The following is a 20,618-nucleotide window of genomic DNA, read 5'->3' on the forward strand; positions in this document are numbered from 1 at the left end:
TATCTTCACAGCAACCCTGGAAGTTATGCAGGATGGTTCCCATTTTACAAGTGAAGAAACAAGCTTAAAGAGGTAAAGTAACTTGCCCAAGTGTTTTAGGGGAAATTTCTAGGCAGAGATCAGAGGAGGGTTCCCTCTCTTTGCCAGGCTCCAAATTAGTTAATAATGTTTATAAAGCATTGGGCTGGGTGTGATAGCTCACACCTGTAATCCCAGCACTTTGGGAGGCCAAGGCAGGAGGATCGCTTGAGCCCAGGAGTTTGAGACCAGCCTGAGTAACACAGGGAGACCCTGTCTCTATAAAAACAAATAAATAAAAGCATAGAATGAAAGATGCACCACTCCTTTCCCCAATCAGGACTCCAGAAGATAGATACAAGTCAAGAGTTTTTCAAAAAAGTCTTTTATTTTTCTCCTCAAGATATCATTAAGAATAAGATCTTACCTGCATTTGTTTCTCAGTCCTCTGGTGTCAAGTCCTTCTCCTTGAACCATTCCGTACATAGGAAAACCTGTTGAGCTATTCCAAAGACATGAAGCCTGGAGACCCCCTTCCCATTCCCACCCTTAGAAGGGGCTCAAGGGATGTGCTTGATCACTGATTCTTTTTCCTGATGTTACCTACACCCCTTGTTTTACTCAAGATGATTGATGGTGATGACATCCAATTACAACTTGTTATTTCTTATTTGGGATTTTTGAGAGGGTGGGTTTCTTCTCCTCCCTAGCAGAGTACAGAGTAACAAACCTGCAGCACTTCTCAGGAGGTACTGAGATATCAGGAGACCAAAGTCGGCTTCACACCCTTCTTCCCTCCCCTTAGCTATAACTTAGATATATGATTGCTCCTTAATAGACCTGCCTAAGACTTGGTGTGCCATGCTTTCCTAGTGACAGATGACCAGGGCCACAAAGTCACAGAGAAAGGAAGCACTGCAACATCCAACGTGGCTGAGAGTCTGCTACTCAGCACTGACCAAGGGTCCTCTGTACACCAAGGTCACAGAGCTGAGAAGGGTAAAAGAGAAAGTATAATTTGGGGTTAAAGGATGGCATGAAAAGGGGAGGAAAAGAGGAAGTGATGGAGATTGGGGGAAGGAGTAGACTAGAGGCCACCTCTCCTTCACCTCTCCTTCAGTACCCGGCCTTCAGTACCCGGCCTGGGCAAGGCTTTTCACACCAGTTGGCCAGGCCAACTTTGTCTTTCAAATTGTTAGGGCCCCCCATTAGTGCCTGAGGGAAAGGGCCAGAGCTTCTGCAGATGTCAGTCTTAGGGAAAAGAGCAGATTTAAGAGTTGCTCATGCTCCTAAGTTGTTGCCTGTTCAGGTGCAGCACTCTTCACCTGTGGTTGTAGGGAGCCACTAGGCTCCTGGCCTCTTCTCGGCTCTGAGAGATTACAGATAATAGACTGTGAGCACTGTTTCCTATACTGCCCCCTTTCCCACTTCCCAGTGCCAGGTAGGGAAAGGTATTGCCATGGTCCAATAAAGTACTGAGTAAATCATCTCCCTTCTAAACCTTCTTTGTGTACCCTCTTGGCACTCTGCAGACTTAACCAATGAGGTCCCAAATATGAAGCACCGTCCCTGTTCCTCTCTCTCCTCACAAGACTCCTCCCCACAGTCACCCAGGTTTTATTTCAGGAGCTTATTTCACATTCTGCCCTTTGGGAATCCATGCTCCTTTCACTTCAGCCCTACATTAACTTGCTCCACTCCTGACCTCAATTCTCGTCCAACGTAGAACTGACATCATACACTTATCCCATCCAGCCTATACGCAGACCCTCATTGCTTCATCCACATAGGCCTCATTCTGCACCCCTGTTCCATTGTGTAGCTGGCTTTGCAGCCCTGACACGTTTGCATAAATACAGTCCTATAACCCCTACCCTGCATGGGCCTTCACAAGATCCTGAACTCTTCACAAAACCAAAGTTCATCCTTTTCATCCAACTCAAAATAATATGTTAAGCCTCTCAGGCAGAGTTCCCTATGTTCCCAAGGGGCCACTGGTCTCTACTTCATAGTCCTGATCACCCTGAGCTGTGCCTATCTATGTCCATCTATGTCTCCCCCTCAGAGAATAAGCACTCTCAGAGCACAGGACTTGCCTGCAGCTCCTCCCTGGGAGCTCAGAATAAATGACTGAGTAAAATACGTTCTGTCTGATTCCTTAGGAATTGTTTTTTCCTACTGAGTTAACACACTCCAGTGCTGCCCCTCTCCTCATCAAAATATGAACTTTCTGACCTCAAACCATTTTTTCTAAGACAGTCTCTGTCACCCAAGCTGGAGTACAGTGGCACAGTCATGGCTCACGGCAGTCTCAACCTCCCAGGCTCAAGTGACCCTCCAGCCTCAGCCTCCTGAGTAGCTGGGACTACAGGCATACACCTCCATGTGAGACTAATTTTTATTTTTTGTAGAGACAGTGTCTCACTATGTTGCCCAGGCTGGTCTTGAATGTCTGAGCTCAACCGATCCTCCTGTCTCAGCCTCCCAAAGTGCTGGGATTAGAGTTGTTTTGTTTGTATGTGTGTATTTTTGTTTCTTCTTATTATTTTGGGATTAGAGTTGTGAGCCACCATACCCAGCAAAAAAACCTTCAGGGGCCAGATGCAGTGGCTCACACCTCTGATCTCGGAACTTTGGGAGGCCAAGGTGGGAGGATTGCTTGAGCTCAGGAGTTCGGGACCAGCCTCAGCAACATGGCAAAACCCCCTTTCTGCAAAAAATACAAAATTTAGCCAGGCATGGTGGCGTGCACCTGTAGTCCCAGCTACTCAGGAGGCTGAGGTGGGAGAATAGCTTGAGCCCAGGAGGTCAAGGCTGCAGTGAGCCATGATTACACCACTGCACTCCAGCCTGGGTGACAGAGCAAGACTGTCTCATATATATGTGTGTGTGTATATACATGCAACACACATATATACACACATATACATATACATATGTATACATATATATATTATATATGTTCATAGCAAAATTTAGTGGAAAGTACAGAATTCCCATAGTCCCCTTGCCAACACACAGGGATGGCCTCCCTTTTGTATCAACATTCCACACCAGAGTGGTACCTTTGCTACAATCAAGGAACACAGTATTATCACCCAAAGTCCGCAGTTTACATCAGTGTTCACTCTTGTTGTATGTTCTGCAAGTTTTGGTAAATGTGTAATGACACGTATCCACCATTACAGTTTCATAGAGAATAGTTTCATTGCCCTAAACAACACCCATTCATCCCTCCATCCCTCCAAGCCAACAACCAATTATCATTTTATCATTTTATTGTCATCACAATTTTGCCTTTTTCCAGAATGTCATATAGTTGGAATCATACATTTGGATTGGCTTCTTTCAGTTAGTAAGGCATTTAAGGTTCCACCGTATCTTTCTTTTGGCGGGGTGGAGGGGAGGGGGAGGCAGACGGTCCTGCTGTGGAGTGCAGTGGTGCTGGAACGCAGTGCACTTGGCTCACTGCAACCTCCGCCTCCCAGGTTCAAGCGATTCTCGTGCCTCATCTTCCTGAGTAGCTGGGATTACAGGCGTGCACCACCACACCTAGCTAATTTTTGTATTTTTTTAGTAGAGACGGGATTTCGTTTTTTTGATTTGTTTTATTTTGTTTTGAGACGGAGTCTCGCTCTGTCTCCCAGGCTAGAGTGCAGTGGCGCAATCTCGGCTCACTGCAAACTCCGCCTCCCGGGTTCGGCCATTCTCCTGCCTCAGCCTCCCGAGTAGCTGGGACTACAGGCGCCCACCACCTCCCCCAGCTAATGTTTTGTATTTTTAGTAGAGACGGGGTTTCACCATGTTAGCCAGGACGGTCTCCATCTCCTGACCTCGTGATCCGCCCACCTCGGCCTCCCAAAGTGCTGGGATTACAGGCGTGAGCCACCGCGCCCGGCCTAATTTTTTGTATTTTAGTAGAGAGGGGGTTTCACCGTGTTGCCCAGGCTGGTCAAGAACTCCTAAACTCAGGCAATCCGCCCATCTCAGCCTCCCAAAGTGCTGGGATTACAGGCATGAGCCACCGCTCCCGGCCAGCTCATTTCTTTTTAGGGCTGAATAATATCCCACTGTTTGTAGGTACTACAGCCTCAACCCATTTTTAAAACTGTGTTTAAAGAGTTTATTGAGGCCAGGTGCAGTGGCTCACGCCTGTAATCCCAGCACTCCAGTGCCACTGCACTCCAGAGCAGGACCCTGTCTGCCTCCCCCTCCCCTCCACCCCGCCAAAAGAAAGATACGGGGGAACCTTAAATGCCTTACTAACTGAAAGAAGCCAATCCAAATGTATGATTCCAACTATATGACATTCTGGAAAAAGGCAAAATTGTGATGACAATAAAATGATAAAATGATAATTGGTTGTCGGCTTGGAGGGATGGAGGGATAAATGGGTGTTGTTTAGGGCAATGAAGCTATTCTCTATGAAACTGTAATGGTGGATACGTGTCATTACACATTTGCCAAAACTTGCAGAACATACAACAAGAGTGAACACTGATGTAAACTGCGGACTTCGGGTGATAATATTGTGTTCCTTGATTGTAGCAAAGGTACCACTCTGGTGTGGAATGTTGATAGAAAGGGAGGCCATCCCTGTGTGTCGGCATGGGGACTATGGGAATTCTGTACTTTACACTAAATTTACAGGCATGAGCCTGTAATCCCAGCACTCTGGGAGACCAAGGCGGGTGGATCACAAGGTCAGGAGATCAAGACCATCCTGGCTAACACGATGAAACCCCGTCTCTACTAAAAATACAAAAAATTACCCAGGCGTGGTGGCGGGAAACTGTAGTACCAGCTACTCGACAGGCTGAGGTAGGAGAATGGTGTGAACCCGGGAGGCGGAGCTTGCATGAGCAGAGATCACACCACTGCACTCCAGCCTGGGCGACAGAGCGAGGCTCCGTCTCAAAAAAAAAAAAAAAGTTTATTGCAAGAGCTTGAGTATCTTCAGTTGTGGCTTCAAATCCGGGCTCAGGCTTTAACCTTATGTGACCCTGGACAAATGACTTGACTCTAAGGCTCAGTTGACTGGTCTATAACCACCTCACAGAGTTGTCAATTATGAACCTGTAAAAACTAACATGTACAAAAATTAACACCAGGGACACAGTGCTGAGAAACTGTGTTCTCTAAAATCACAGACTGCCAGAATTTTTAAAAATATTTAAAATCATAACAATAGTGAAAATGGGACATCTCATTCTTACCTGGAAAGTCTAAGTCACTTTGACACAGAGAAGCAGTCATGATCTCAGAGAAGCGGTTTTTAGAGACAACATTGTACATTTACCTAAACTTTCTAATGTCCAAGGAAACAGAATCCTGGGTCTGCTCCTCGCCCAGGCATGATGTTAACTCCGTTGCATAAATACATGCCTGCTTTGCCTTATGTCCATCAAAACTCTGCTTTATATAAATTTTACCTAAGCTTCACTCTTCCCAAAATCCTATATTCACCCTGTCTCTTCCTTTGGTCAGGCACTCCAGAGTTCCTCTGGAGAGCTTTAAAAAAAAAAATTAAATGTAATGAAATGACTCAAATGAATTACGTGTAAATGATTCAGAACTGGTATTAGAAATTATTAAAAGTGGGGGCCAGGCACGGTGGCTCACACCTGTAATCCCAGCATTTTGGGAGGCCAACGCAGGTGGATCACCTGAGGTCAGGAGTTCGAGACCAGCCTGGCCAACGTGGTGAAAACCCGTCTCTATAAAAATACAAAAATTAGCCAGGTGTGGTGGCAGGCGCCTGTAATCCCAGCTACCTGGGAGCCTGAGGCCGGAGAATCGCTTGAACCCGGGAGGTGGAGGTTGCAGTGAACCAAGATCACATCATTGCACTCCCGCCTGGGCGACAAAGCGAGGCTCCAACTCAAAAAAAAAATTAAATAATAATTACTTAATTAAATTATAAAAAGTGAATATAAATTACCCAAGTACATGGAGATTTCCAGTTAGACATGCATATATTACCCACTTTGAATACATATGGAAATATGTATGTGTTGGTTCTGGAAAAACAATTGAGATAATGAAAATATTTTCTCAAGTTTTAGAAACAGTATGAGATAGGTTTCAACAACATTCTACATGAATGTAAAACCTTGATTTAAATATATGATCTTATGCTAGAAGCATGGTTGGTTTTAATTTTTCTAACAGATACGAGTCTTGGCTTATTAATAATTAACACATTTTGCAGCCACAGTATCAGTGTGGGGTAAAATTCTAATATTTGCTCTGATGTTTTAAATTCTCAGTCTTTCCAACATAAGAAAATAGCTACACACATTTCAGTGTTTCCTTTTTGCAACAAGTTAACATAATTTTATTGGACCACATGTTATTTAGTTGTTGGGCCTTGTAAGGATTAAATGAGATCATGCATGTAACACTACAGTAACAGCCACATGATAAATGTCCAGATAATATTTACCTGTGCCTGGCACAGAGCAGGCACTCAAAAAATATTTTTTAGAGCATGTGACGCGCCATGAACCAGAGGAGCCACTTTAAATGGGCAAACAGGGATCTCTTTTTTTTTTTTTTTTTTAATGGTGAGACAAGCCCTGAGAAGGCAAATGGACTGCCTAAAGCTACACAGGTCAGCGGGGCAGGTAAATCTAAATTGGCAAAGTAAGGGCTGAGCGAACAGACTCCGACACTAGAAGGCAGAGCTGAACTAACTTCTGCTAAGGTCCCGCCTCTGCCGCTTTGTCCCGCCCTTATCTTCTCCCCTCCTCCAGCGCCTCATTCCCTTTTCGCTCGCCCCGGCCGTGCTGAAGCAACTTCCGCCCTGAGAAGGGTGGGGCTTCCGTCTCCCGCTCTCGCGACTCCCGGCGGTGAAGGACGGAAGATGATAGCCACATTTCTTCCTCGCCCTTCCCCTAGGTTCCCTGTCACAGTTCCGCCCTTACTACTCCCACTTCCGGCGAGGGAACAGCCACTTCCACCCGGAAAAAGGGTTGTTCCGCCGTGGGGCGCCAGCTGTGGCCCACCCATCCTGCCCCGTACTTTCGCCATCATAGTCTTCTCCACCACTGTTCCTTCCAGCCACGAACAACGCAAACGAAGCCAAGTTCCCCCAGCTCCGAACAGGAGCTCTCTATCCTCTCTATTACACTCCGGGAGAAGGAAACGCGGGAGGAAACCCAGGCCTCCACGCCCGACCCCTTGGCCCTCCCCTTTACCTCTCCACCCCTCACTAGACACCCTCCCCTCTAGACGGGGACGAAGCCACTTTCGCCCTGAGAGAGGCGGAGCCTCAGCGTCTACCCTCGCTCTCGCGAGCTTTCGGAACTCTCGCGAGACCCTACGCCCGACTTGTGCGCCCGGGAAACCCCGTCGCTCCCTTTCCCCTGGCTGGCAGCGCGGAGGCCGCACGGTAAGCGGGGGCTCCGAGCTGGACCGGGCGCGAGGCGGCAGGGCCGGACGCCGAAGCCTCAGAGCGCGTGCCTGAGGGCCCCGAGGCGCCCGGCGCGGGCCCGTCCCGCCCCCTAGAGCCGCGGCCACGTGCGAGCGGCAGGCCCGGACATGCCCGGTCGGCGCCGTCCGGGAACCGAGCGTGGGCCCCGGGGGGCAGCGGCGGGGTGCGTGGGGCGTCCGGAGTCCCGGGGCTGGGGAGTGGGGTCGCGCAGGATCCTCACACGCAGGGGCCGGGCTCTGTTAGTGCGATTCAGAGAGGCCGTGGGCGTCGGTGAGCTCCTTCAGACCCGCAGGAGCCGGAGCCCGGCGTTGAAGGGGCCGTGGGAAGTAACGGGGGGTACCACGGTTTAGGATGCGTTGGAGCGAAAGGATTGGGGTGGGGTCCGTGCTCTTGGCAGTCGTCTCCGCCAGGCCTGTGTTCACATGCTTGACTTTCTCCCTCAGATGCCTGGAGTTACTGTAAAAGACGTGAACCAGCAGGAGTTCGTCAGAGCTCTGGCAGCCTTCCTCAAAAAGTGAGTTTGGGGACTGAGGTTCAAAACGGGTGGAGGCTGTCGCCTTGGCCTGCCCATCTGAGCCCCAGTGTTTGCCGGTCCTGGCAGGGGAGGCTTGTTTGGGGCTTCCGTGGCTCCTTTCAGCGTGAGGCCTGGCTTGTGTTCCGGTTCCAGCCTCTCTTTGTACTCTGGGCGCAGCATAGTTGTGTTGAGGGGAGGGCATTTGGGATATGGGGTAGTTTGTGGAGATGACTGAATCGTGCTTTTCCCACTGTTTTGGTCTTAGGTCCGGGAAGCTGAAAGTCCCCGAATGGGTGGACACCGTCAAGCTGGCCAAGCACAAAGAGCTTGCTCCCTACGATGAGAACTGGTTCTACACGCGAGCTGGTGAGGAACTTAGGTCTTTGGCTGGAGAGTGGGGAGCTGGGTGACCCCTGGCACAAACCATACTTCCCTGTCTCCTCTGAGCTCTTTCCTGCCCCAAGAGGGAGAGAAACCCTTGGTTGTGTCACCACTTGCTTTGTGTGATGTGACATTCGATAACTTGTTACTCCAAGTTTTTATGACATTCTAAGAGCTTTGTGAGAGGAGGACCTGTGGCTTTGAGCCTCAGGGGAAACCAGAGACAGATGAATGTTCATATTTTGCTTACAGGTGGTTTAATCCTTTCTATATACACGGAGGCAGACTCCCTGGGTTTGAATCCATCTTTTACATCTGGCTGTGTGTCCTCTGGCAAGTTGGTTAACCTGCCTGTGCACTCTCTCATCCCCAAAATGGGACTAATTATTGTACCAGTACTAGAGTATTGCGAGGATTGAATGAATTTAAAGAAGAGTGTTTAGAACGTGTCTGTTGCACAGTAGTTATTCAGGAAAAAGCCAGTTATCTTTACTATTGCTCAGATCATCAAGTTAGCCTTCTCCATGTCTCTAACAGGCTGTTTCTAACTAAATGGTTGGAGATCTGGCCAGGTCAGTCCCTGCTTTAAATCTTGACTTCTGATCTTATGGACACCCTGCGACCTCGTGCCAGCTCCGTCTCTTTTCGATCTTCCAATAATAATTTACGTACAGTCCCTGACTAGTGTTAGTTCTCACGTGTCTTAATATTTCAGTACTCACTAAATCTTCACTTTCAGGAAGATGTAACAGGGTGGGCGGTGGCAGTGCCGTGTTATGTCAAGGTGACAGCCTTAGCACCGACCTTCACTAAGGGGCCTCGGCCTCTCCAATCTTAAACCTTCTCTCTCTGTGAAGTGGGGGCTCCATCCTGACCACAACTTGTCTCCAGATAAGAAGTAGGTGGGAAGCAGGGTTTGCAAATCGGCAAAACTCCTCAATGACCCTGAAAGGAGTTGGCCTTGGTACAGGTTGCTTGGCCCTTCAGAATATGAAGCATTTTGTAGATTTGTGGTACACTTGTGCCTCAAATGTCTATTGGGGCCCACTCTTTGAGGCCATGGAGTGAGCACAGAGGACCAGCATAACTCAGCCGCGGCCTCTGAGAACTGAAAGATGAACTTGCTGAGGTGGGTCGGGTTGCTGGCATACCACCTACCCACCATTTGTTTTAGACAGAAAATGGGGCGGATGAAGAGAAGCTGACTTCCCTGGGCGCACAGCAGTGACAAGGCCTGGAAGTTACATATCCCCTCCACCTGTCCCCCCATCTTGCTTTGGCAGTGCCTCAAGGGTCAGTAGGTCAGAGCAGCTTTGGATCTGGGATTAGCCTTTCTCATTTGCTGGGGTGAAGACACATTCTGCACATACCAAATACCTCCAAAGTAGGACTGTATGTGTCTTGTACATTTTTTTTTTTTTTTTACATGGGGAGGGATTAACAAGAGATGGCATTAAGACCTTGGATAATAAACCTAGTTGCATCTGCTGGTCATGGTAGAGCTGCTGTGGTCCCTTGCAGCCCACAGTGGCCCTGCCTGGAAACCTCAAGCAGGATGTGCATCTTCTGCCTGCCTACTGATCTCCATCACTTGGAGTACCCCAGAGGCCTCTTTTTCACCTCACTTGCCCAGCTGCCCTAGCGGCATAGGATGGTTGTGTGGTAGACCAGAGGCCTGTTGTGTATATTTTTGTTGGGATATAGCCACCCCTGTGTATCTACATGCACAAGGGCAGAGTTGTAGTTGTGGCAGAAGCTGTAGCCTACAAAGCCTGAAATATTTCCTACCTGACCCTTTATTATTTATTTTCAGGGACAGGGTCTAGGCCTGTCACCCAGGTTGGAGTGCAGTGGCACAATTATAGCTCACTGCAGCTTCCTGGGCTCAAGTGATCCTCCTGCCCCACCCTCCTAAGTAGCTGGGACTACAGGTGCCAGTCACCATGCCTAGCTAATTTTTTTTATTTGTAGAGATGGAGTCTCACCATGTTGAACTCCCGAGCTCAAGCGGTCCTCCCGCCTCAGCCTTCCAAAGCACTGGGATTACAGGCAAAGTTGACCAGCCTCTATTCTAGAGTTTAACATGTTCCACCCAGTTTGGCAGTCAGCTTATACTGGTCATGGGAGTGATCTTGTTTTACCAAAGAGGAAGCTGTGGTGCAGACAGGCGAAGGGACTTGCTGCAAGTTACCCTGAGAGGGCTTGGCAGGGTGGCTCTGTCCAAAACTAGGTTCCCTGCTATATTCCCTTTTTTCTACTCATAAGAGTCTGGCCTATTTTGCCTCCTCAGATTTGAGGCTAAAGTGTGCTAAAGCTGCGCCCTTCCTGAGCAGGGCCAAATTGTGGAGACCTGTAGGAATGAGTGTGAGGTAGACAGGTCTTAATCCTGGGGTTTGGGGGTAAAGAGGCCCATGGTAGAAGATGGGGCCCTCTTGAGGGTGGTCTGGAAATGGAGCAGAGCTGTAGGAGTAAGCAGTCCCAAGGCAGTGGTGTAGGAGGCAGGGCAAGGTAGAGGAAGAACCCGCAAAGACTTGCTCTCACTGGACGTTCAAGGGATGGCCGCCATGGGTCTTTATGAAGCAGGTGGTGCAGTGTAGCCCTGGACAGGCTTTTTTTTTTTTTAAACAGAGTTGCAGTGTCACCAGGCTGGAGTACACTGGTGCCGTCTCGGCTAACTGCAACCTCTGCCCGCCGGGTTCAAGCGATTCTCCTACCTCAGCCTCCCAAGTACCTGGGACTACAGGTGCCCGCCACCACGCCCAGCTAATTTTTCTATTTTTAGTAGAGACAGGGTTTCACCATGTTGGCTGGGATGCTCTCGATCTCTTGACCTCGTGATCCGCCCGCCTCGGCCTCCCAAAGTGCTGGGATTACAGGCATGAGCTCCCGCACCCAGCTGGACAAGCCTCTTGCTGTCTTAATTCTTTAAAGGACCTGCTGAAGATGGAGATGTGGGAGTCCAGTTTGATGTCCTGGTGTGCGTCTGAGAGCAGCTGCTGAATTGGGATGTCTGGAAACACTTCTTGTAGGTTGGAGGCTGCTCCATTTCTGGCTCCTGCATGGGGCTGGGCACCCACTTGTGCTATGATAGTAGAAAGAATGAGATCTGGGAGGCATCACAGAAGTGAGTTAAGGGATGAATCAAGGTCAGGAGAGTGGTTTCTTACAAGTTCGGCAGAGAAGGGTCAGCTAGAGTGTGCTGGGGAAGTTCTTCCCTGCCTTTGACTCAGTAGGTCAGGATGGGACCACCGGTCTGGACTTTGCTGAGCTGTGATGACTCCTGAGGAGCTGTGCTTGGTTGGTCTGCCCCGTGCTCAGATCCAGAGGGACCCTCCCTCTCGGTCTAGCAGGAACACAGCTGCTTTCCCTTGACCATGAACTCACAGTAGAGTGGAGAGGGGTGGCCTCCTTTACAGTTCCAGGTAGGGGGTGATTCCTGGACAGGGGTTCCTTAGAGGAGTGGGTTGCCATCCCAAGAATGCACACAGCAGAGGAGCAGAAGGCCTCTAGCGTGGAGGAACTGGAGGAGAACGCATTTGTGACAGCAACTTGCTCGCAATTGGCCCTCATGAGTACCAGCTACGGCGGTCTGCATTTGTGCAGCTCCACATCAAAAGCTGGGGCTGGAACCTTGGTCTCCAGGGGGTGAGGAAAAAGGTCAGTGTTTTAATAGAACGCGGTATTTCAACTCTTAGCATTTTCCAATTTGTGAAGTTAATAACCTTTCCTCTCCCTTCTAGTGGGTCAGAAAAAAATAATTAGCATGAACTGGGATAGCAAGGGAGGAGCTTGTAATATCTGACCAAGGTTCTCCATGCCAAAAGGTTTTTATACAGCCTTAAGAAAAATTTAAGCCTCCATTGAAGAACCTAATAGGCCTTTGGGAGGCCAAGGCAGGCGGATCACCTGAGGTCAAGAGTTTGAGACCATCCTGACCAATGTGGTGAAACCCCGTCTCTACTAAAAATAAAAATTAGCCAGGCGTGGTAGCAGGCGCCTGTAGTCCCAGCTACTGGGGAGGCTGAGACAGAAGAATTGCTTGGACCCCGGAGGCAGAGGTTGCAGTGAGCCTGAGATCGTACCACTACACTCCAGCCTGGGCAACAGAGTGAGACTGTCTCAAAAAAAAAAAAAAAAAAAACACCTAATAGGCTTTATGGGAGCTTTTTCTCTACCAGTCACTGTGCTCAAGGTTTAAGTAAAGTGTCTCCTTTAGTACCGCAGCACAAACCACCTGGAGGATAGGTGGGTCCTGTGTCCCTCCTGAGGAGGAACGGTGTCAGGATTCAAGCTCCTGTCTGACTGCTCTGGGCGCTGGTCCCAACCCAACAAGACTGAGGTTGAGTGTCCCATTTCTGGTGTACAGCCGCTTTGGGCATCTCTGCGCTTAGGAGTGTGTGCCTTACTCTTAAAAAGCAAGATAACAGAGGCCCGGTGCGGTGGCTCACACCTGTAATCCCAGCACTTTGGGAGGCCGAGGTGGGCGGATCATGAGGTCAAGAGATCGAGACCATCCTGGCTAACATGGTGAAACCCCATGTCTACTAAAAATACGAAAAAATTAGCCGGGCGTGGTGGCGGGCGCCTGTAGTCCCAGTTACTGTAGAGGCTGAGGCAGGAGAATAGCATGAACCCGGGAGGCGGAGCTTGCAGTGAGCTGAGATCGCGCCACTGCACTCCAGCCTGGGCGACAGAGTGAGACTCCGTCTTAAAAAAAAAAAAAAAAAAAGGCCGGGCACGGTGGCTCACGCCTGTAATCCCAGCACTTTGGGAGGCCGAGGCGGGCGGATCAGGAGGTCAGGAGTTCAAGACCAGCCTGGCCAGCATGGTGAAAACCCCATCTCTACTAAAAATACAAAAAATTAGCCAGGTGTGGTGGCGTGTGCCTGTAGTCCCAGCTACTCGGGAGGCTGAGACAGGAGAATTGCTTGAACCCGGGAGGCGGAGCTAGCAGTGAGCCCAGACGGCACCACTGCACTCCAACCTAGGCAACAGAGAAAGACTCCGTCTCAAAAAAAAATAAAGCAGGATAACAGGAAAAGCTATTCTGCATTCCCCAGTCCTGGGTACTGTAGTTCAAATGGGAGAGCAGGTCTCCACCCAGAGCCCCAGGGCACAACCAGCTACAGGGCCCAGAGGGATGGCAGCAGCTGCTGGGTATTTGAGCTGGTCTGAAAGGGTGGAGGTTTCCAGTGATGTCACCCTCTGGCGGAAGGATTGTGGGGGGTGACTTACGCCAGGTGAGTCTGTCTGTTGGTCCTGGTTATGGGCACTTATTACCAGGCAGTGGCGTAGGGGGTAGCTGGAGTGAAGTGGGGATTTTAAAGTGAGCAGATGCCAGAGGTAGTGAGCCAACAGCAGGGCTGTGCTCTTGGCCCCCAGCAGAGCATGGTTGTACAGTATCAGCTGAGGATTGGTTCCAGGATGAACCCCAATACCCAAGTCCACAGATGCTCACCCTTACTATAAAATGGTGTAATATCGGGGCCAGGGGCCGGGTGCGGTGGCTCAACCCTGTAATCCCAGCACTTTGGGAGGCCGAGGCAGGTGGATCACGAGGTCAGGAGATCGAGACCATCCTCGCTAACACGGTGAAACCCCGTCTCTACTAAAAATACAAAAAAATTAGCCAGGCGTGGTGGCGGGCGCCTGTAGTCCCAGCTACTCTGGAGGCTGAGGCAGGAGAATGGAGTGAACCCGGAAGGCAGAGCTTGCAGTGAACCGAGATTGCGCCACTGCACTCCAGCCTGGGCGACAGAGCGAGAGACTCCATCTCAGAAAAAAAAATATATCGGGGCCAGCACAGTGGCACACACCTGTAAATCCCAGCACTTTGGGAGGCCAAGATGGGTGGATCACTTCACTCCAGGAGTTCAGCCAGAGCAACATGGCAAAACCGGGTCTCCTCAGAAATTATCTGGGCGTGGTGGCTTGCACCTGTAGTTCCAACTATTCAGGAGGTCAAAGCTGCAGTGAGCTGTTAGCACTGCACTCCAGCCTGGGTGACAGAATGATGCCCTGTCTCCAAAAAAAAAAAAAAAAAGGTATAATATTTGCATATATCCTATGTAGATGTTTTACTTTTGAGACAGAGTCTCACTCTGTCACCCAGTCTGGAGTGCAGTGGCATGATCTTGGCTAACTGCAACCTCTGCCTCCCAGGTTCAAGTGATTCTTTTGCCCTGCCTCAGCCTCCCAGGTAGCTGGGGTTACAGGGGGTGTGCCACCACACCTGGCTAATTTTCTTGTAATTTCAGTAGAGATGGGGTTTCACCATGTTGGCCAGGCTGGTCTCAAACTCCTGACCTCAGGTGATTCTCCCGCCTCAGCCTCCCAAAGTGGTGGGATTACAGGCGTGAGCCACTGCGCCCGGCCTGATCCCATATATTTTAAATCATCTGTAGATTACTTATAGATTAATACAGGCCAGACATGGCACATACTTATACTCCCAGCTACTTAGGAGGCTGAGGCAAGAGGATTGCTTAAGCCCAGGAGTTCGAGGCTGCAGTGAGCTATGATCACACCACAGCACTCCAGCCTGGGTGACAGAATGAGGCCCTTTTTTTGTGTTTTAAGAAAAAAGAAAAAGCACTAATATGGTGTAAATAATTGTTACACTGTTTTGAATTGTAGTTTTTTTCCCCTAAATATTTTTGATCCACCCTTGGTTGAGTCTGTGGATATGAAGGGCTGGCTGTATCTGGACCTGATCTCAGGGCAGGAGTGGGCTGGGAACAAGCGGTATGCAAGAACTGTTTCTGGGCAGAAGCAGCTCACCCCACACAGACTACTGCCTGGCACTTGGCAGTTACGGAAGAACCCCCAGTTCCCCCACTTGATCTTTAGAACTGGAGGAAAGAAATCACTTGAGCAGACTCAGACCAACTTGCTGATCTCTGGGTCCCAGGAACAAACCAGACTCTGCTCTGAGCTCCAGAGCTAGGCAGGACCATGTGATGGCTGAAATCTGGGTGCTTCCTGCATGTGGGCCCCGGTGCCATCACAGTGGCAGGACAGGGCAGTTCCTCCAGAGCTGTGTGACACGGAGCCAGTGAGTACCCTCTGGCACCTCAGTTTCACTCTTTAAAGGAGAGTAGCACTTGACACACCTGTTGAGTCCTCAGAGTAACCCGGCCCTCAGGTGAAGCAGGGTGGAGAGATCGAAAAGCATTTGGCACAGGGCCTGGCAGATGTGTGCTCCAGTTAATAGAAGCGTGCAAGCGTTTCTGGGGAGGCTGGTGTGTCGACTGGATTTTACGGAGCTTTTTTTGCAGGCAAGGAGGCTGGCTGGGGTGGACCAGGGACTTGCCCAAGCCAGCCTTCCCTGTGTCCGCAGAGGGGCTGGTACACATTCCAAGCAGGGGGCACCCACTGCACAGAGTGTCTGCCCTGCCCTTGTTATTCTGAGCTCTCCAGACTGAGGTGGCCCGGAGAGTGGCAATAGGTCCCTTCACTCCTGCTTCTCTGGGGCCCATGGAGATGGTCACAGCTAGGCTCCACCCCTACATAACCTCAGGTTCAATTCAACAGCAGTGCTGCTGGGATAGTAACCACTAAAGAAGTTGGCCCTGGAGATGGTGGGAGTGCCCACCCAGGGTGCAGGGCTGTTTGTCAAGGAAGAGCTAGCCGGGGGGTGGGTGAGGAGAGGGGGCTGTCAGTTTCTGGGTGTTAGTGTGTGTTTTCAGTTTCCCTTTTTATAAAACAGTGAGAATTAGCTGTTTACACACAAGGAATTGTTTACCTGAGACCTTGATCAAGACCCTTAAATCTCCCTCTCACACAACCCCCAGCTTCCACAGCGCGGCACCTGTACCTCCGGGGTGGCGCTGGGGTTGGCTCCATGACCAAGATCTATGGGGGACGTCAGAGAAACGGCGTCATGCCCAGCCACTTCAGCCGAGGCTCCAAGAGTGTGGCCCGCCGGATCCTCCAAGCCCTGGAGGGGCTGAAAATGGTGGAAAAGGACCAAGATGGGTAAGCAGGGTAGGGAGGGCTGCATTGATGGAGTAGCCTTGAGGCCCGGTCATCACTTCCCCAACGAATGGTCCTGCATAGTCTGCCCAGCCCCTCAGGCCCCTCCTATCAGAGGCAGGCAGGAGGGGATTCTGCAGAAAAGCAAACAATACGGGGCCTCACCCCGACCTCTGGCTGACTAGCCCAGGCTCCAGGAGGGTAATTTAGCGACTATCTGCTTTCATTAGCCTGCTCGTTAACTTTTCCCAATTGATTTTTCGGGGCTTTTGATCTAAATGCTTGCACAAACAACACCCCGTCAGCTCCCGGGGGGCTCCCACTACTGCCCCCAGCTCGTTAGAATGCACCTGACTAGGGCCCTCAGTGGGACTTGGCTGGCGGCAGGTGGCTTCTTGAGAAGCCTGGCTTACAGCCAGGAGGGAAGGGGCTGAGAACAGGACCTGTGCTCACTGGGGCCTGCATGACCCTTCCCTCCCCACAGCGGCCGCAAACTGACACCTCAGGGACAAAGAGATCTGGACAGAATCGCCGGACAGGTAAGGCCTGCGTTTGGGGTGGGGCTGGGTCCCTTAGTCGCTGCCCAAGCATTTCCAAAGCCCATGCTTTGTCAGGTAGACTTATTTCCTTCTCTGGAGGGCACAGCCCAGGGTGCTGGTGGGGTCAGAGGAGGGCTGCCCAGAGACAGGAGAAAGGACAGTCCTGTCTGACTTTTGCTGTTGGTGCTGCTTAGAAATTTGGAGGCAGGCTGGCTGTGGTGTCTCACCCCTGTAATCCCAGCACTTTGGGATGCCAAGGCAGGCGAATTATCTGAGGTCAGGAGTTCAAGACCATTCTGACCAACATGGAGAAACCCTGTCTCTACTAAAAATACAAAATTAGCCGGGTGTGGTGGCACATTCCTGTAATCTCAGCTACTGGGGAGGCTGAGGCACAAGAATCGCTTGAACCCGGGAGGTGGAGGTTGCGGTGAGCCAAGATCACGCCATTGCACCCCAGCCTGGGCAACAAGAGTGAAACTCCATCTCAAAAAAAAAAAAAATTGGAGGGAACTCCAGCCCAGGTGCCACTGGGCATCTATCCACAGAGCACATAGCTGTACCCGTAGATGACTCCCCCTCCCCAGGTCAGCCTGCAATGTTTCCCCTTAGTCCTCATGCGTACTGAGCATCACATGGGCTGCTTGGGAGAGGTGGAGATAAGGGAGGGGGGGCTGGTTCAGAACCCAGGTCTCCATTCAGATCCTGGCTGGCCGACACCCTGGGGCAGAGTGGCCACACCCCTGGTGCCACAGTCTCCTGTCTTGGCCTCCCTGTGGCCAAAATCTACCCTTGGCCACCTCAAGCATGGTAGTGAGGAGTCAGTGAGCTATAGTACAGCAGGAGCACCCAGGGCCTGGCATGAGCTCAATTCTGTATCACTGACTCAGGCCTCCTAGGAGCCTTGGAGCATTTAGTCAGTCAAGTGTCACAAAAGAATGGAAAGTGTCAGCCCTCTAGGAGTTGGGGGTGGTCTGGAAGGAGAAAGCTCTTCCAGGCAGAGTGGGGCTTGGCGCACACATCATTGCTGGTGGTTGGATGTTGGCCTTCTCACATGGCAGTGGGCGGAATTTGGACTCCACTCCGCCACTCCCTTCTCTCTTTTTTTTTTTTTTCTTTTTGAGACAGAGTCTTGCTCTGTCGCCCAGGCTGGAGTGCAGTGGTGCAATGTCAGCTCACTGCAACCTCTGCCACCCGAGTTCAAGCAATTCTCCTGTCTCAGCCTCCCGAGTAGCTGGGACTACAGGCACACACCACCACACCTGGCTAGTTTTTATATTTTTAGTAGAGACAGGGTTTCACCATATTGGTCAGGCTGGTCTCGAACTCTTGACCTCAGGTGATCCACCTGCCTCGGCCTTCCAGAGTGCTGGGATTAAAGGTTTGAGCCACCGTGCCCGGCCACTCCCTTGAGACCCAGTTTCCACGTCTGTGAAATGGGGGAATACCCACAGTAAGAATTAGATGAGATAGATGCATTTGAAACTACAAATCGGGGTGCCCACCTCTGGTGGGTAGTTAGGTAGCTGTTACAAAGTGCCCCAGCAGAGACCCCCTTGACTAACTTTTATTCTTCCATCTTTTCCCACAGGTGGCAGCTGCCAACAAGAAGCATTAGAACAAACCATGCTGGGTTAATAAATTGCCTCATTCGTAATCCTGGTCTGGGTCTCTTTTTTGAGTCTCTTGCTCTGTCGCCCAGGCTGGAGTGCAGTGGCGCCATCTCAGCTCACTGCAATCTCCGCCTTCTGGGTTCAAATGATTCTCCTGCCTCAGCCTCCCAAAGTGCTGGGATTACAAGTGTGAGCCACTGCGCCTGGTCTGGTTTGGGTCTCTTGATTGTTCTTCAGGGGCATGAGGAAGAGGCGCTTCCTCCCTTCCCTTGGGTGAGGGGGCCCAGGGTGATTGGGTGGCTGTGTACCCGGCAGCCAGTCGGGCCTTCCCAGGTCAAACAGTTCCCATCTGGGTTTGGAGGAAGGACCCAGGGGCCCTTGTGGCTCACTCCCCCACATCCTGTCTTTGCAATTGTCAGAAAGTGAGAAACGAAAGGATGGCTGTGAGCTGTGACCTCAGCTGGGCCTGGGCTGCAGAGGTGGCTTCCGCTGGAGTAAAGCAAGAGGGCCCAGGGTTCATGCTCTTCCCTGGAAGGTAGAAAAGGACAGACCACCAGGGAGCCTCCACCGCAAACTGACCTGTGCTGCCTACACATTAACTTTCCTGGGCCTGCACAGGCTGAATGGTCCTTGAGCCTTCACTCTGCATCTGAGCGGTCTTGGGCCCGCTGAGTGGCAGTGGCAGGAAGTCGGTGGAAGCAGATCCCTGTGCAGAAGTTGAATTCCCAGGGCGGCCACACACGGGTTGCACAACCTTTGCAGTCGTGCACGGCAAGTGGGATGTGGCCTCCGCCCATGATTGGGCACCTGGTCAGGCTGGGAGATCCAAATAGCACCCAGTGGGCAGCTGTCCAACCCCTGGAGGGGCAAGCCAGGAAAGAAACTTAGTGCCCGCTGTGACCAGATGTCCCTCCCAGTTGGGAAGACTAAACTGGTTTGGCCAATATCTCCCAGGATTCCCCTGTCCAAATTATTCCTGGGATCTGACCCATTTCCTGGAAAGGGGCGAGCCTGGGTTTTGAAGTTCAAACTAGAGTTTAAATCACAACTCTGCCCCTAATCCCATGTAACCCTGTGCACCTTATCCTCTGAGCCTTCGTCTCCTCGTGTGTAAGCCTGCTAACTCCTGAGAGACTGGACAAGATGCTGTGGAGAGCCTTGGCTCTGAGTAGCTCTGCTGCTGGACAGTTCAGTTGGCAGTCCCCAAAAGTAAGGCGTTAAGAGTTTAAGAAGTATCGGCCAGGCACAGTGGCTCACACCTGTAATCTCAACACTTTGGGAGGCCGAGACGGGCTGATCACCTGAGGTTGGGAGCTTGAGAACAGCCTGACCAACATGGAGAAACCCTGTCTCTAAAAATACCAAAATTAGTTGGGCATGGTGGCGTGCACCTGTAATCCCAGCTACTCAGGAGGCTGAGGCAGAAGAATCGCTCGAACCCCGGAGGCGGAGGTTGCAGTGGGTTGAGATCGAGCAATTGCAATCCAGCCTGGGCAACAGAGTGAGACTCCATTTCAAAAAAAGAATCAATAAAAATGTTAAAAGCACCGTTGTTTACACTCAGCAACTCTGTGAAGTAAGTGCCGAAAAGTGCTTTGGAGGTAGGTAAAGTAAGCCATAGGCTGGGTAACTTGCCAGATATCCCACAGCTGGAGCCATCATTTGAACCCAAGCAACCCAGCTGCAACCTGGACCTAGCCACTCCAAGGCCTCTGTGCCTCAGAAAAGAGGCCCAAAGGGTTGCACTCTAGCTGCAGGCCAGTCACTCCCCATTCTGGGCTCTAGTTTCCTCTTTTGGCCATTAATGAAAACATTTCCCAGAGCTGACATGAGAACTCAATGCCAAGCGTCCGGTTTGCACAGCAGCAGGCACTGCGCTTCCCAGGTAGGAAGCAAGGTCTAGGTGTCCCAAGCAGGCCTACAATCCTGCAGCCGCGCCGCTCCAGCCACTGGGGGGCAGTAGAGGGCCTAGAAAGAAGCTCAGCCACCGAAGGCTCTTGAAGGTGAATTCCTAGGGCTTCCAGGTCTGGAGCCAGGCTTATTCCTGGGAGGGGGTCGTAACGGGGAATTGAAGTGCAGAGGGGCTAGTGACCCCAGCAGAACACCTGGGGTCCTGGTCCCCAGGGCTACAGAACTGTCCTAGA

At 50.9% G+C, this 20,618-nt stretch overlaps 1 protein-coding gene across 4 annotated transcripts; it reads left to right on the forward strand.

The window, feature by feature from the left end:
- Positions 1–6,586: 6,586 nt before the first annotated feature.
- RPS19 (ribosomal protein S19) lies at positions 6,587–20,021 on the forward strand. 4 transcript variants are annotated; one of them, XM_009435659.5, is made up of 6 exons: positions 6,587–7,411; positions 7,897–7,967; positions 8,233–8,333; positions 16,142–16,325; positions 16,807–16,861; positions 18,453–20,021. In XM_009435659.5, the coding sequence occupies exons 1-6, from the start codon at positions 6,884–6,886 to the stop codon at positions 18,477–18,479; spliced, it is 966 nt and encodes a 321-aa protein (XP_009433934.2). In that variant the 5' UTR covers positions 6,587–6,883; the 3' UTR covers positions 18,480–20,021. The 4 variants fall into 4 exon arrangements, with proteins under 4 accessions (XP_009433934.2, XP_054529787.1, XP_003316419.2 ...); XM_003316371.6 differs by lacking the exon at positions 6,587–7,411 and adding an exon at positions 7,492–7,616; XM_063801773.1 differs by lacking the exon at positions 6,587–7,411 and adding an exon at positions 7,588–7,723.
- Positions 20,022–20,618: the final 597 nt, after the last annotated feature.

The sequence above is a fragment of the Pan troglodytes genome, chromosome 20, assembly GCF_028858775.2.
Source record: "Pan troglodytes isolate AG18354 chromosome 20, NHGRI_mPanTro3-v2.0_pri, whole genome shotgun sequence".
In the NCBI taxonomy this organism is placed as follows: domain Eukaryota; kingdom Metazoa; phylum Chordata; class Mammalia; order Primates; family Hominidae; genus Pan; species Pan troglodytes.